A 16,787-nucleotide genomic window follows, 5' to 3' on the forward strand; every position below is an offset into this window, starting at 1 on the left:
CAGATTTGTCATCAGAGCTACGAATTTCTCTCTTTCTACAGCATTCTCTCATCTCCTCCAGTCTATCTCAAGTATTCTTAGCAATTCTCAGCCATGGCTAGCAGAGCACAGCCAAATTTGGTGGACAGCAGAGAGTTTACTGCTGTAAACCCTAAATTACAGCAGTAATTAGGGTTTAGCAGCCACCTTGGGACCCATGCCATAAGTCAAAGGCATTGTACACTGAAATCAGCACCGGAAATTCGTGGAATTGTGAGGATTTCAGATGCCAGCCCATCTATTGTGAATTTGGGGCAGCATTTGACCAGTTGGGGTTCCATTAGAGCAAGTCTTGGGTGAAAATCAAGGGGCAATTTGCCCGAATGCTTTGCTGATTATTGGAACAGCAAGGGGCTTTTGAATCAGCCAAGGAGATTGTGAAATCTTGGCTTGTAATTTATCCATTAGCAATTGAAATTAAAGAATAACCGAAAGGGGCGCCAGTTTTGGGGCCAATAGGGTGTCCACTGTCCAAGCTTATGAAGGTAAAGTGAGCATTTCAGTTTATGTTCATTTGCTAATTGCTGTAATTAAGTGCTTAATTAGGTTAAACCACCCTATCCGAGAAGGAAGGCTGGTTTTAGAAAATGTTGTAGATATATGATTGGTCAAAGTTTTGGATGTCTAAAATGGCACTAAATGGTTTTCTTAATGATCAAAAGGTGGGATTTAATGATTTGGCCGACCTTGCAATTATTTTGAAACTTCGGGCTACTTTGCAAAATTTTAGATAGTTTTGGGCTATTTAAAGCAACTCTTGGTCCTTAATTGAGTTGTCATTAGTATCATAACTTGGAGTCCTCTTCTCCTTGGCAAGATCTCATCTAAAGAGCGATCAAGGTCTTCTCCTTGTGAGCCATTAGTAGCAATTGCAAGATGGTGTGAGTGGCGAGTGATTTGAGGAGTGTGGATTGGAGTGTGCATGTGTACATTGCTCCTTGGTCTCATAAACGACTAGCAAGCTTGCTAATTGGTTTGCCCCTTGATTTACCTAGGGATTGACCTCAAAAGCTTAGTTGATCATTGGCGGGTCAAATCTAGCCCCAAATCGGATTGGGATGGGCTGACCTCTTGGAAATGTTGAAATTACACAACTTCTAGCCCTATTTCAAGTACTAGGTCTTCAATCTTCGAGCATGGGACATGAGGTGGTTGCTAATCCTTACTTATTCCTGTAAATTAGGGTTCATTGCAGTAAATACACTTGCTGTCCACCAAACTTGGCTGATTTCTGTACAAATGGTTGAGATTTTCTAAGCAAAGTAATAAAATTTACGTCCTTGTGACATGAGATGCTATCGTTTGCTACAACAGGTCCTTTTGGGGCTGTCACTTGTTGTTGCTCCGGGCTCCTCTGATGGCTGCAATGGCTTCCTAACATTTGGTACAACTCTCTCTCTCTCTCTCTCTCTCTCTCACACACACACACCCCCCCCCCCCCCCCCCCCCCCCCCCCCCCCCTCCAACAGGCTTCTCACCACTGGCATGGAAAAGTTTTGTCAAATGGCAGCCTTTTTAATCCAATTTCAGCAAATTTCGGTCATTTAATTAATTTTCAGAATTAACTAATTCGAAAAATTAATTGCCCTTTGTCCCTACCCAAAAAATTGAGTGTGCCCATCCACAATTAAATTGGCTAGGCTATTTTGACCCCCAAAGTGATCTTGTGCATTATTTGATCTTGAAGTGGCATTAATTTATTAATTAATGCCTAGTTTCTAGTATCACCACTAACACTTAATGGTCAAATAATTGTCCTAGGTCCTAACACCAGGTACTACCAAGTACTTGTGAAGTACAACTTATTGCAACTTTGGCCTTTGGCACCAATTGATATCTTGGGTCCTTGGCTTGCTAACATTGTGAAGTAACCAACTTGCACATCACATGTGCATTTCATATTTGCGCATTTGATTAACAACTTAATCAAATGCTAAGCAAAGCATTAAAATTTTCACATCCTGGTGATGCACGCAATGTAGGAGGAGCTCGATTCAATTGAGTGAAATGAAACTTGGGATTTGGTTCTACGTTTAGGCAAACAAATAGGGCTTTTTGTGAAGTGGGTCTATAAGAGCAAATAGTTGATTGATGGTGCCTTGGACATCCAAAAGGCGAAGCTTGTTGCCAAGGGATTTGGTTAAAGGGCAAGGTTAACTATTCATAGAATTTTGCTCTGATAGCTTGTATGTCTTCTTTTCAGGCCATCTTGGCTCTTACAGCCCACCATCATTGGCCTGTTTATCAGATGGACATGAAATTTGCCTTCTTGAATGGTGTCTTTCAAGAGGAGATTGATGATAACCAGCCTCACGGTTTCCTCGTGCTTGAAGTAGGACCATGTCTATTGCTTGCAGAAGGCCTATACGGTTTGAAGCAAGCTCCTTGGGCTTGGTACTGGCATATTTACATATTTCTTCTTTGTTTTCAATGTTTAGACCATGACCCCAATCTTTACAATCTGTTGGAGGGTCAAGAGTGTGTCTTAGCCATCCTTTATGTGGATGATTTGCTTGTTATAGGTAGCCACACATGGGAGGTTTGAGTCAGGAATTTGATATGATAGATTTGGGCATCCTCCATTTCTTCTTTTTATTGGAGATCTATAAGTTTGCTCAAGGTAGTTTCATTTCTCAGCACAGGTACATATCTGAGCTTCTCTTGGAGTTTGGCAGGGATACATGTAATCCCATAATCCATTTCATGCCCCATAGATCTAGAGTCCAAGTTATCTATTGCAGGTGATCCCCTACAAGATGCTACCTATTATTAAAGTATGTACAGGAACAAACTGTCTAAGTCTTTGTGGTGGTTGTTTTAGAGAATGAGTTTAAGGTTGGGGAGAATGATTGGGTGGCTTGCCCAGTAAGCTTTGCTATTACAATGTATTGAGTTCATAAGGCTAACCCTTGATAGATGTGTGTCGCTTTTAACATTCTGTATTTGTAGATTTGTTCTTTGCCGTCTTGGGTTGTCACCATTGATTGAATGTGCTGGGCTAAAATTATCTGATTGATTGAATGCTTTATTTTAAATTGTAAATCTCATCTTGAAATATTTTCAGAATGTATATGCACTTTATTCGACGAGAAAAAAAAGCAGAGCAAGTAATTGCTAGCCACAGGGCGAACCTAGCTGCAGCTAAAGAATCAATTGCACGGCAGCCTCAAGAGCTGAGTATTACAAAGCGAGTTGACTCATTCCTTACACTTGCCAAAAAGAGTGCTCATGCTTCAGATGATGAATACACAGAAGAGGGCCTTTCAAATAGCAAAGGTGATGTGGGACAAGGCTCCCTTACTCATAATAGCTGTCCCTATCCTTCAGCAGCAGAAGAGCGCATCAGATTACTTTCAAAGATCCGTGCAGATTTAGGTAGTGATTTTCCTGAAAGTGCATATGGAATGTCAAAACAGGCACTTGGAGATTTCATTGCTACTTGGAAAGGGGTCTGCCAGAATCTTTCTGTCTCAGAGGTGGGTTTTTAGGTTGTAATAATAGGCAGCTTGAATGGTGATAGGAAAATTAATGAGATTCTTGACCGATGAAATATGGCTTCAACAATTGCATTGAACATGTAGTCGATATTGTCACTTACCCCAAGGGATGCTTAATTTGAATTCTATTTTTGTAAAAGTAGATGTTTTGATGCTGCTTGAAGATCCTTTAGACCTTGCTGCTAAAGTTCTGAAGGAATGATGGCTTGACAGGTCTATTTTTTGGTGGTTCTTATTTGCACGTTGTAGCTTATGGGTTGCTCAATGTGGGCTATATAGGTACTTGCACATATGCTCTGGTCGTTAGGGGAGTCTCGGAAGAGTTCAAAAAAGAAGAGAAAGCTTGCAAAGCTTTTCAGGCAGAATCCTGCCATTGGGATACTCAATGTTGCGGTAATACTCACCTGTGGTTCAATCTTGTGTTTTCCATGTATACTGAAAGCATTTTGAGGTAGTGATCATGACATACAGTTGGTTAATGGTAAGGGTCTTTCTCTATATGCTGGGACCTAAGAAGGTACCCAGCAGCAGACACATGGGTGCCAGTCCACACATCCTCATAGGATGGTCAGAAACATAAACTTGCAGATGCATTGGGATTGATTGCACATCTTGTAACCTCAAATGAGGCATAATTTGGGGTCTCAGTTATATGCATTTATTGCATTTGTACAAGTGGAATAACACAGTTAAAGTGCCGGGCCTCAATACCATTCAGTGATTTCATGTTAGCTTAGCTTACTATTGACAAATTATAATGGCCAATCAGTAATAGTCCCGCTTGAGTTTATAGAGGCATCTTTAACTAACACTCCCAAACTCAAAGTGTCACATTCCAAGGAACACTCGAGCTCTGCTCATGAAGGTTGGAAACCCTGATGAACTCCATCAATGGCTGCTGAGTTCTAACCATGGAAAAGACCTCCCAAGCCTCATGGTTTAGCAAAAAACTTGAGATTAACTTCTTGGATACCAGGAAGGTTCCCTAAAAAGTTCATACCTCACTTCCGATGAGGTGGGTACTGGGTAGTCCCTAATCAGTGACAACCGGCATGGGTCTCAGAGGCCCACTCAGCCTTCATAGTAGTCAAGTAATCCACCCAATCTGACTCAGTAGTCTTGGTGGTCACATTCTAGGTAATCCCTAGAGAGGTCTGTAACAAATAGCAACCACCTGCTTCTATGTCTTGGCTTGAATTCTGTCTGCGGCTCAGAACCCTTCTGCTGCAGTCATTGAATCTCCTATTGAAGGAGCTGATAACAGGCCGTTCCTGCTCTTTTCAGGCTGCCTGGGGTTCAAATGCAGCCTTTTCTGCTGACCTGAAGAAGAGGAATTGGGAAACTGTGCCATAGCTGTTTGGGTGCAAAATGAAATAGAGCATGCTTAATTGGAGGAGGGAAAGTAGAGCCTGTGCTGCTATCTTCTGACAAAAGCACAGTGGGGCAGATCTGATCTACGTTATTCTGAGTCTGATTAGAGTCAAAACACAAAGCTGGAGAGGCTGCAGCATTGTCACTTTGGTGGCAGAAATTTGGGACTGGTGAAAGGCAGCCTAGGAATGTGGAAAAGGCAAAAATTGCTCCATTTTGGTTGCTGTTCTGTTACCTGCACAGTGCCTTGCTCTTGCTGAAAACTGCTTTGATACCAATTGCAACTGCTCAGGTCACAAAGCTGCTAAGAGCTTTGAACTCATCCATAATGAACAACTTAAACAGAGATGGGGAATACGGATGGAAGAGGGCTGTGCCCAAACTGCTACACATTGATTCTGAGTGACTTATGCATGCGAATATGTCTGCTCATGAGTGTGAGACTGAGTAAATACATATGAGGGTTTACCGACACATTTACCCATTTTGACAACACCTAAATCAGGTTGGACCTGAAAAATAATCAGGTCACAGATAAAACTCCTAAAATAACTCAAGACTGTGAAAATGATAAAAGGATAGGGAACATTATGTTAGATATGCTCAATGCCTTACCCTTGTAAGGTGCCACCAGTGATCCATGGTGCTCAAAGTTGTAAGGCCCCTATTATGAGGAGAAGCCTTGTGTGAGCTTGGACATTGATGGGTCTTGACTTGTATTTCAGATGAGGTCTATGTGTTTGGATGGCCAAAAGGAGACTGTTGGAGGTCTAGCCTTTGGGTTAGACATAGTAGTTAAAGCTGGTAGTAACTCGAGGCACACCAGTACGAGTTGCGGGGTAAGGAAGTTATTAGGGACTCCTATTTCGGATCTAAGGGCAGTAGAAGTAGCCCTTGGCTAGGGTAGTGAATATTCATTGGAATATTCCTTGGTCAACTAGTCGAGGTGCATATGGAAGGTTAACAGACACGTGTGCACATGGAAGGTCAACAGACACAAGTGTATATGGAAGGTCATCCATCATGACCCCCTTCACAGGCTATAAAAGGTAGACCTCTTCACAGATTTCATGATCCATTCTTCACCCAATCAGAGTTATTTCAACTAGCTTTAAGCTTTCCACCTATCTTCTGTCTGAATTGCCATCTAAGCTTCACATTGGAAGCGGATGGGTGGCCAGAGCCATCTTTGTTTCAGATTGTTTGGAGTTAAAGAAAAATTTTGTTCTCCTTCTATTTGATGTGTACTCTCTTTCTCTATCTCTTGCTCATATTCTATTCGTTGTGCCGTGTAATTTTTACATGGTATTAGAGCACAGGGGACTCTAGGGATTGAAGAGTATGTGAGAGGCAAAGGCTTCAATAGCAAGGAGGAGTAATGTTGACTTCTGCAAGTGGTTTTGGCAAATCAAAAAGCAACTTTGGAGATGGTGCTGTTGTATTGGCTATTTAAACATTGAGGATTCGTCCACCAACCTTCAACAAAGGCAAGTTAGATGGTACAAACTATACTTTGTGGAAGCTTAAAATCACTACAATCCTTGATTCTTATGAGCTCTTGGAGACGGTGTTGGGTTCTGGCCCAGAACCACAATGGATCCCAACCCATCAAATTCGAGTGTGATGATTCCTCCAAATGTGGATGTTCTACGATCTTGGAAATAAAGGAACCTAGTTGCATTGTGTGCCTTGGTTACAGGCTATTTTGATAGTGTTTTGACTTTGATTCAACATATAACCAAGGCATCAGAAGCGTGGAAAGCAAGAATAAAGTAAATGCTCCTCTAGGGTTGGTACATGCTGACTTGTGTGGTTAGATGCCTATACAAGCCTTGGGAGAATCTTCTTATGTCATGTTGACCATCGGCGATTATAGTAGGAAGACGTGGGTGTACTTTCTTTGTGATAAGGCTTAAGCTTTTGGTAAGTTTAAAGAATGGCTAAAACTTGTTGAGAATGAAACATGGAAAAGTGTGAAGAAATTTAGAATAGATGGTGGTGGTGAGTTCAACTCAAAAGGAGTTTGAAGACTTTTGCAAGAGGAAAGGAATTAAGCGTTGATTGATGGTGCCTCATACACCTCAACAGAATGGTGTTGTGGAATGTAGAAATCACATCATTGTGGATATGGCAAGGTGCATGCTAAAAGGCAAGGGATTACTAAACCATTTTTGGGCCGAAGCTGTAAATACTACAATCTATATTTTCAATCGAAGATATACAAAGGCTCTCAAGAAAATAACACCTCATGAAGCTTACATTGGTACAAAACCATTTGTCTCACATTTCAAAACTTTTGAATGTGAATGCTATGCACATGTTCTTGATGAGAAAAGAAATCAGTTAAAACCAAAATTCAAAAAATGTATCTGCTTGGGTTATAGTGATGAGCAAAAGACTTACAAATTGTATGACCAAGAGGCAAAGAAGATCATAGCGAGTGGTGATGTGGTGTTCAAGGAGTGGCTGCATACAGTGGAGGAGAAGAAGGTAAGTTCTTCTAGTTTATCATCAACCGAAGTAGTCCACTATGAACTTGTTCCAAGAGCTATCCCTATCCTTAAGGAGGAGGAAGAATCATCTTTGGATGATGAAGAGAAAGTTCACCAACCTAACATCACAACACTGGAAAAACCATTGCCGTGATGGGTGAAGCAATGAGAGAAGTAAATGAGCCATCTAACTTGGAAGAAACACTTGCAGATCTAGTATGGAAGGCAGCTATGCAAGCTGAGTATGACAGTATTATGAAGAATGATACTTGGGATTTAGTGGATCTACCACCAACGAGAAAGATTATTTGCACTAAGTGGGTCTAGAAGGTCAAGTATAAGACGGATGGAAGCTTAGAAAAGTACAAAGCCAGATTGGTTGCACAAGGATTTCCACAGTTTGAAGGGTTTGATTTTCAAGATTCATTTGTTCCAATTGCTAGAATGACCACTATTCGCATAGTAGTTGTAGTGGCCGTCCACAATAAGTGGCTAGTTTACCAAATGGATGTTAAATCAGCGTTCTTGAATGGTGACCTCAAGGAGGAGGTGTGTCATGAGGACGTGAAAATTTGATGCTTTGCTTATGTTTAGTTGACATTTGATTAAAGGATTAATCAAATGTGTAATTAAAAGATGCACATGTGTTGCACATATGAGGTGCAAGCTACTTTTTCACAGTTGAAGGCCGAAGGACCTTGTGAAAAAGATGGGTGTTAAAGGCAAAAGTTGTAACAAGTTACACTTGTTAGATTCTAGGTGAATTATGGTGTCAGTTTGCCCCTAGGACCATTAATTGGCCATTAAGTATTAGTGGTGACACTAGGGACTAGCCATTAATTAATGGATTAATGCTTGTCCAAGGGTCAATTAATGCATGGAAATATAGCAAATGTACCCTTTTTGCAGCAGCCCCTATATGACAATTTAATCCCCATAGGTCCAGCAAAGGACTATGATGAGGGAGGTAAAAGTGTGAAATTTGAACCGTTCAGGGGTGCACAAGATAGGCTGAAAGCTTTGACTTTCATTCAGCAGTTTGATGCAGTCTATTCCGGGTGAAACTTCACCGAATCCTCTAAGATTCGAAAGGCAACCACTTTCTTGAAGGGAAATGCATTGCAGTGGTGGTCCACGCTCTTGATGCAAGGTAGAGCACCATCAACATGGGTACAATTCAAGCAAATGTTTGCATCGAATTGGTTGACTAGTACCTTTGAGGTGGACATCATGACAGCTTGGAACAAGCTTGATGCAAAGGAATGCAAGAATTTAGAGCAATACAATAAGAAGTTTTGGGATGCATTGCTGCCCGTCACTTCTTATCGGTCAGTTCCCCTTTATGAGCAAGTGGAGAAGTATGTATGTGGTTTGCCTAAAGGAATCAGGGATTTTTGTATTAAATCCACTGTTTCAAGCATGTCTCAGCTTATAGAAACTGCTACTATAGCTGATACATTGCTAGGGAAATGGAATTTGATGATGCATTCAAGAATCGAATGAGGGTAGCAACCAATATCTTTGCTGAATTGGCAAAAGATCCTCAGTGTACTCGGTTTTTGAACACTCCTACAAAGGACAACAAGGGCAAGAAGAGAAAATCCTCTTCTAGAACTTCGGGACAGTCAGATGCACCAAAGAACAAGCCAAAGCCTTCTCAAGATGCTCCTAAAGATGCTCATGGTTAAAAGCAGTTGTTGCCGGTTGGGCAAGAAATGCAAATGTAAGTTCATGATGTAAATGCTAATCCTATGGTTTTTGGACAGCAAGGTTTGCATGAGAATTTGGGGCAGCCAGCTTACTTTGGTGGTAGCACAATTTTTCATGCTATGGTGGGTGAGTGACAGAATGTGGGAATGTATGGCACACCTCCCTATAATTTTCAGCAACCAATGCTTGCATAACCCAATGTACTCGGGTATGGCTCATGGAATGCATAATCCAATGTATGGCGGCATCGGTATGATGCCTGGTGTGCAAAATCACGCATATGGGCAAGCATCGGTAACCCGTCGTGCTTTTGGGGCTCCAGGAATAAGTGCTAGTCCTGCAAATGCTCGCTATCATGGAAATTGCCTCTACACTAGCGGATACACTATGCCTTTCATGTGAGCTTGTTGAGGCCTTTTTATGCTGATGTGCCTAAGGATGTATTTGCTGAAATTTAGTCCAATGTAGAGGAGCTGAATGAGATATTGGTATCCGAGCAGATTTTGGCACATAAAGAGAAAAGGTCAAAGGTAAAGCTTCCATAAGCTATTGGGTGAAGTTTCACAACTGTTCACCAATGGATGCTAAATGGATGGAAGAGGATGACTTGGCAGACCATCCTCAGTTGTTGCAGCTTTACCTTGATGCCTTTCACTTAGAGCGGACTTTGGATCGGGCTCTTTCAGGTTCAGTAGGGCAAGGGTCCAGAGTACCACCTGATACTGAAGGGGGAGGTATTCAGCATGCTCTCGTGTATAGTGGATCTCGGATGTATTCAGCATGCATCCAAGGTACTGTGCTGACAGCATGTCTGCCATGAGGTAACTATTCAGTGTACATTGTAGTATGTATGCAAATGGGTATGGTTTTCACTATAGCTCTGAAACTGTACATTGCATCAAGTTATGATCATGAGAAACTGATTACCGAGTGCTAGTTTTCAGTGTATGATCATTAGTTTCAGTGGTATTCAGCTGGTTCTATGGACAATGGCATGTGTATTAAATGCCATTGACAATTCAGCCATGGTTTTGGCTCGGTTTATGCTTTACTATGGTTGTGTAGTCAGCACTGTTGAGAAACAAGAGTTTGGGATGCATCCAATGAGTTTCTAGCAACAATTCTGAACTATTGTTGAGCTTTATGCTATGTTTATGCTGGCTGGAAATTTTTAGCAAATGGTGGGCATATGAGATAGTTAGCCAATAGTGGCCAATGTTGTGTTGACTATGATGCCTTGTGGAAATTCCAGTGCAGTATTGTTTACTTTGACACATTACAGTGCAATCGAGGACGATTGTAAGGATTTCAAGGGGATGGTTTGTCACGAGGACGTGAAAATTTGATGCTTTGCTTATGTTTAATTGACATTTGATTAAAGGATTAATCAAATGTGCAATTAAAAGATACACATGTGTTGCACATGTGAGGTGCAAGCTACTTTTTCACAGTTGAAGGTCGAATGACCCTGTGAAAAAGATGGGTGTCAAAGGCAAAAGTTGTAACAAGTTACACTTAGATTCTAGGTGAACTTTGGTGTCAGTTTGCCCATAGGACCATTAATTGGCCATTAAGTGTCAGTGGTGACACTAGGGACTGGGCATTAATTAATGGATTAATGCTTGTCCAAGGGTCAATTAATACATGGGACCACTTTGGGTTGCAAATAGCCTAGCCAATTAATTTTTGGATGGGCAAGGTCAATTTTCTTGGGCATGGATTAAGGGCTGAATTAATTTTCAGAATCAATTAATTCTGAAAATTAATTAAATGGCTGGAAATTGCTGAAAATGGATTAAGAAAGCTGCCACTTGGCAAAACTTTCCCATGTAAGTGGGGGAAAGGCTAAATAGGGCTGAAGGGAGAGGAAAATCTCGTGTTTTCATTTTGGAGCTGTTGGGAAGAGGTGTTGGACTGTTGTTGCCAACTTTTGGGGCCATTTCCCTGCCATTGGAGACCATTTTGGTGATGGGGATTGCATATTCTTGACCTTGGGAAGTTGGCAATTGTTGCTGATGCACTTTCTCCTGAAGATCACAGTCTCTGATGCTCTTATTCTTGTTGGTGTATCCGTTTGGGGTTGGTATAGCAGGGTAGCAGCTAAACGCAAACTATGGGTGAAGGGTTTGGCGCCCCTTTTTGGGGCTGCAAATCCTAAACGCAAAACGCAGAAATGCAAAAACGCAAACTGTGGGTGAAGGGTTTGTCAACACCCCCTCTTAGGCCCAAAAAAGGAAAGAAGAGAAGAGTGAGGTGGAGATGAAATGCTACATGTTGAAGAATGCTCATGCAGCAGGTGCCACTTGGACAGTGTCCCTTGTGGGGAAATTGTTCACTTGCCCAAGTGCCGTAGTACAAAGATGATGAAAATATGCAATGCATAGGAGGAATGTCAAGCTTTGTGTGGTGCTGAGAACCATAAGGATATGCCCGTACTCGATCTCGGGAGTTGGCTCCATACTGACCAAGTGACCAAGGCAAGAAGAAAAGGAGGAAGAAGATGTAGAGGATCCGTAAGATCCAAGATTTCCACCTGAAAGGTAACGTGCAGTAAAGAAGAGTAGACACAGCGAACTAGAGAACTCGAAACTCAACCTCGGGACAGAAGCCACTAGCTCTGTGTATCCATGCAAGAACGAATACAAAGGCCTTGTCACCAAGTCATGGTTGAACCTCCAAGGCCCCGATCTAGGTAGATCCTCGAGATCACGGGTATCAAAAGGTGAGATGACCGCTGAAAGGAAGCCACCCCATCCAAGGGTAGAAGAAGAAGGCAAAAGGCCTTCGCCAAGGTGTGCGAAGGACTGAGCGATGGGCGAGGACCCCCTGTGAAACTGGAGGAATAGGAGCCCCCTCTAAAGTTGTAGTAGATGTAGATGTCTCCTCCGAGGGCAAAGAAAGATCATCCCCCTTTGAATCTCCCTTTGAGGTAGATAGGGAATCCAAAAACTCATGGATTACGGACTCTGAAATGTCTGAGGATGAAGGAAGTGCCATTGGTCATGCCAAAGAAGGTACCTGGGGTGGTGAAGAACTCCCAGAGGTGGCCTCTCGAACCTGAGTAGGGGAGGGTGAAGGGTGGGGCTTAGACTGAGCAATGAGTGGGCAACAGTCTCTGCTTCTCAATGGAGCGGACCAGGAAGTCGAAGAAGAGGAAGGAGTTGAGCAGCCACTGTCTCTCGAAGGAGTGGATTGACGAGAAGACGGTATCAAACAATCATTGTCTTTCGATGGAGCGGACTGCAGAAGTGCAGGTTGTGGTAGCCACTGTACTCGAAAATAGGTGGAAGAAGACTGCCGTTGGCATTGCGACGATCTCCAAGAGGTCGTAGTGCCAATTGATCCTCCATGTGCTTGAAAGGACTTAGTGCACATCGGATGCGTCTTATTGCCTTGAGCATAGTACTCTGATAGCCGATGCAGAACGATCTCTGTGGCCCAGAAAGGAGAGGTGTCACAAGGAGTGCCTGGTGGAAGACACGTATACTCCGGGGGGGGGGTGGGGGGAGCAAAGGTCGAAGTCAGCAAGCACCCGGTAGTCTGGTCATCTGTTAGCAAAGAAGCCACAGTATAAGCACCCAGTAGTCTAGTCATCTGTTTGCAAAGAAGCCATGGGTACCAGTGTGCCTTGCTGAAGAAGGAAGAGGTCAGCCACGAACCATGAGCCGCAATGTTCGGCTCAAGGGGTGTGAGGGCAGTGTGCAGCACAAATAGCAATGTCCGCCTCAGGGGGTGTGAGGGCGGTGGAAGGGCTGGAAGTGAGTTGTCAGTGGGAGGAGGATGCTACCTGCAGTAAGAGGTTGCAACCAGTAGAAAAACGCAAGTGAGGAGAGAGAAAGACTAAAAACGTAGGTGAGGAGAGAGAGAGAGAGACTTTGCATTTTGATTATTCCTGCCTGTTCCAATTCCTTAGATGGACTGTCTTGTGGCATATTTGGCGTACTCGGAATGTCTTTATTTTTGATTCGGCTTCGGGCATCCATTCTCCTGTGGCCCGTATTCGAGGTTTAGTGCTATGGCACATTTTTTCTATGATATTCTGACCTCGTTCTTTCGGACATTGTTGCCGCCTTGCTGGCTATTGTTTGCTCTACACAGGCAATGTGATTTTCTCTTTGTGTTAAAGTCCTGATAGTCTTTCGTCACTTTCTTTGATGACTTGATGGTCTGATGTAAGAAAATGTAAGAGATTTAGTGAGAATGCTGACCAAATGGTTTGATGTATATATTTTCTACTTAATTTAATTATCTTTACGAAAAAAAGGACTAAAAATGCAGTGAGGAGAGAGACTAAAAAAGCAGGAAAAACCAGCAGTAGCAGTCAACATGCTAAAATCAGCTCCGAATAGTGTGTGATAGGTTGGAAACAGACACGAGATTGTTGTAGATAGCAATGGCCAGCTTGGACTGCGATGTCCTCCGCGTCTAGGGTGTGAGCAATCTCGTAGATAGCAATGGCCAGCTTGGACTATGATGTTCTCCTCGTCTAGGGTGTGGGCAACAAGCTGAAATACCCAAAATCTGCAAAAAAGAGATTGTTTTCTGAATGGAGAGTGATCAGCAACGGTCACCTTGCTGTAAACAGCTGCACACTGTGGGTGGAAGGCTGGAAATAGGTGCTAGACTGTGGATGACAGCAAGGGACAGTTGAGACTGTGAGGTCCTCCACGAAAGGGGTGTGGGCAGCAAGCTGAAAACACTTGAAACATGCAAAAACGAGATTTTGATGCAGCGGAAGAAGAAGAGAAGTTTATGCTGAACCCGCCATCGGTCTTTGCTGTCATTGGAGTGGAGGATCTTTGCCACTGTTTGAACATATCCAGCTTTGATACCATGTCAAAAGATAACGTACCAATGAGACAATAGGGTTTGTGGGGAGGAACACAGAGTGAACTCGGCAAACATGGAGAAGAGAAGAGAAGAGAGAAGAAACTCTGATGAATGGAATGATGAAATTTTGAATCATGGAGGGAATGTGATACAAGGGAACAAGGGTGCTGTAGCACAAGGAAGATGATGAAGACAACCACGAACCACGAACTGCAATGTCCTCTTGAAGGGGTGTGAGGGCAGTAGAGAGGCTGGAGAGAAGAGGTGACGGACTGAATGAATCAGCCATGAGCAATGAATGAGAGAGTGGCCTATAAATAGGCACAGTCAGTCTAGGGTGGCGCCCCTTTTTAGGGCTGCAAACCCTAAACGCAAAACGCAGAAACACAAAAACGCAAACTGCAAGTGAAGGGTTTCTCAACACAACTATCAAGGAATAATCCTTGATGAAGCTTTTGCTCCATCTTGTAAGTCCTAGAAATCCAATCCTGGACATCCTTGATCTTAGTATGCCCTCCTTTGAGACAATGAATCCTAAGTACTCAATCATTTTTTTAAAGAAGGCATATTTGGACTTCTTAGCAAAAAGTTTGTTTGCTCAAAGAGTCTCTAAGACAATTCATAAATGACCTGGGTGATCTTTCTCTTCTTTTGAATAAGTTAAAATATCATCGAAGAAGGTGAGGTGTCACGAGGATGTGAAATTTTAATGCTTTGCTTATCATTTGTTTAAAAGTTAATCGAATGTACAAAGGTAACTTGCATACGTGAGGTGCAAGTTAATTGTTTTATCATATGGGACCTAGGACCTTGAGATATCAGCTGGTGCCAAAGACAAGTTGTGATAAGTTATGCTTGATAGGTATTAGGTGATACCCAGTGTCAAATTTGGGCTTAGACCAATTTATTTGCTACTAATGTCAGTGGTGACATTAGAGAGTACGCATTAATTAATTAATTAATTAATGCCAATGTAAGGGTCAATAATTGCTCAGGGATACTTGGGAGACAAATTGGCCTAGCCAATTTAATTATTGATTGGTGAAAATTTTTTTGGTACTAAAATAATTATTAAATTAATTTTTAGAATTAATATTCTGAAAATAAATTAGATAAGCTGGATAACATTGGAAAATGGGATTAGAAGACTTATACTTGGCAAAACTTGCCTATGCAAATGGGAAAAACGTTTCAATATGCATCTAGGATACTGTCTGTTGATAATATATTTGCTAGGAGGTCACTATTTAGTGTACTAGTCACTGTAGTTGGAATGCAAATGGGTATGGTTTTCATTGCAGCTCTGAATTTATACATTTGCATCAATGTATGATCATTAGAGTATGGTCATCAGATTATGACATCGGACAGTGAGTATCAGTTGCCGGTTTTCAGCGTACGGTCATTGGTTCTTAGTGGTATTTAGCTGGTTTTGTGGACAACAAGAAGCTTTATGAATGCCTTTGGTAGGCCATGGTGTATGCTTAGTTTATGCTTTGCTATAGTTGTTTGGCTAGAATAGTTGAGATATGCTAATGAGAAATGCATTCTATGGGTTTGTGGCAGCAGTCTTGGATTCTTTATGAGTCTTATACTTTGTTCACGCTAGCTGGTATTTTCAACAAATGTTTAGCATCAGCATGGTTAAGCAGCAATGGCGAGTTTTGTTCTCACTATGATGCATTTTGGAAAATTCGAGTGAAGTATGTTTTTCTTTGGCACATTGTAGTGAAATCGAGGAGAATTGCAAGGATTTCAAGGGGGAGATTTGTCACGGGGATGAAAATTTTAAATCTTTGCTTAGCATTTGATTAGAAATTAATCAAATGTTTAAAGGTGACTTGCACATGTGAGGTGTAAGTTAATTATTTCATTGTGTGGAACTTAAGACCTTGAGATATCAATTGGTGTCAAAGATAAAAGTTGTAGTAAGCTATGCGTGACAGGTACTAGGTGGTAAGCGGTGTCAAATTTGAGCCTAGACTAATTTATTGGCCATTAATGTTAGTAGTGAGAATAGAGACTAGACATTAATTAATTAATTAGTGCCGGTCTAAGGGTCAAGCAACTACTCATGGATACTTGGGAGACATTGATGAGTGATTTCTTTTTCTTTTGGGCACTAAAATAATTATTTGCTTGAGTTGATAATGTTTTCCTTTCATTTGCTAGTTCTACTAAAAGTTTCCTGGCAGATTTTGGATTTAACTTTAGCTTTTTTGCACACTTAGGAGAAATAATCAAATGGGAAGCTCTGCAATCAATTAAGATTTAGAAAGGTAACGAGAATTGATGTCCCATACCTTGGTTATTTACAGCTGCATCAATAGATCATCTTTTAACTTCCTCTTCAAGATAAGGATCTACTTTATCAACCACAACAACACATGCACAAACTCTAGCTTCACATCATACTCCTTTGCTTACTCCCTAGTTGGGACATTGAGCTTGGAAGTGGCTAAGTTGATTACATTTATAACATTATGGTTCATTTTCTCGATTTTCACCATTTTGTTATTGCCATTTTGATTCAAAGGAGTGTTGCTGCAAGGTTAGCTCGACCCCAATTGTTATCTCCCTATTGAGAGCTCACTTGAGCTCTTTTGGGATAGGAAAACCTATTTTTATTCTAGTCGAACATGTTATTTTACTTGGAAAGAGTGGCTACTAGTGGTTGCATCCTCATTGAAGCATCCTCTAGACCATTAGGCCTCATCGCCTCAAGTTGGGCATTAGGAGGCGGATTCAGTCCTCGGTAGAAATGCGCCACTTGTTGGCTCATGGACATGTGGGAAGCATACTTTTGCAATGTGACAAAAGGTGAATAATAATCCTCTAGGGTCAATCC

At 41.8% G+C, this 16,787-nt stretch overlaps 1 protein-coding gene across 7 annotated transcripts in view; it reads left to right on the forward strand.

Annotated features, from left to right (window-relative positions):
* LOC148019207 (protein NO VEIN-like) overlaps positions 1 to 16,787 on the forward strand; it is a 139,107-nt gene that overhangs the window by 40,168 nt on the left and 82,152 nt on the right. For 3 of the 7 annotated variants that reach the window (XM_087660753.1, XM_087660751.1, XM_087660754.1), the window contains exons 3-4: positions 3,104 to 3,515; positions 3,816 to 3,929. The exons of 1 other annotated variant lie outside the window; for it this stretch is intronic. In XM_087660753.1, coding sequence (XP_087516879.1) covers positions 3,104 to 3,515; positions 3,816 to 3,929 — 526 coding nt within the window. Of the gene's footprint in view, positions 1 to 1,404; positions 1,424 to 3,103; positions 3,516 to 3,815; positions 3,930 to 16,787 lie in introns of those variants that run through there. 3 more of the 7 variants (XM_087660756.1, XM_087660752.1, XM_087660755.1) reach the window with 3 other exon arrangements.

Source organism: Lygodium microphyllum, chromosome 20 (genome assembly GCF_053477565.2).
Source record: "Lygodium microphyllum isolate KBCC chromosome 20, Lygodium_microphyllum_v1.1.10, whole genome shotgun sequence".
In the NCBI taxonomy this organism is placed as follows: Eukaryota; Viridiplantae; Streptophyta; class Polypodiopsida; order Schizaeales; family Lygodiaceae; genus Lygodium; species Lygodium microphyllum.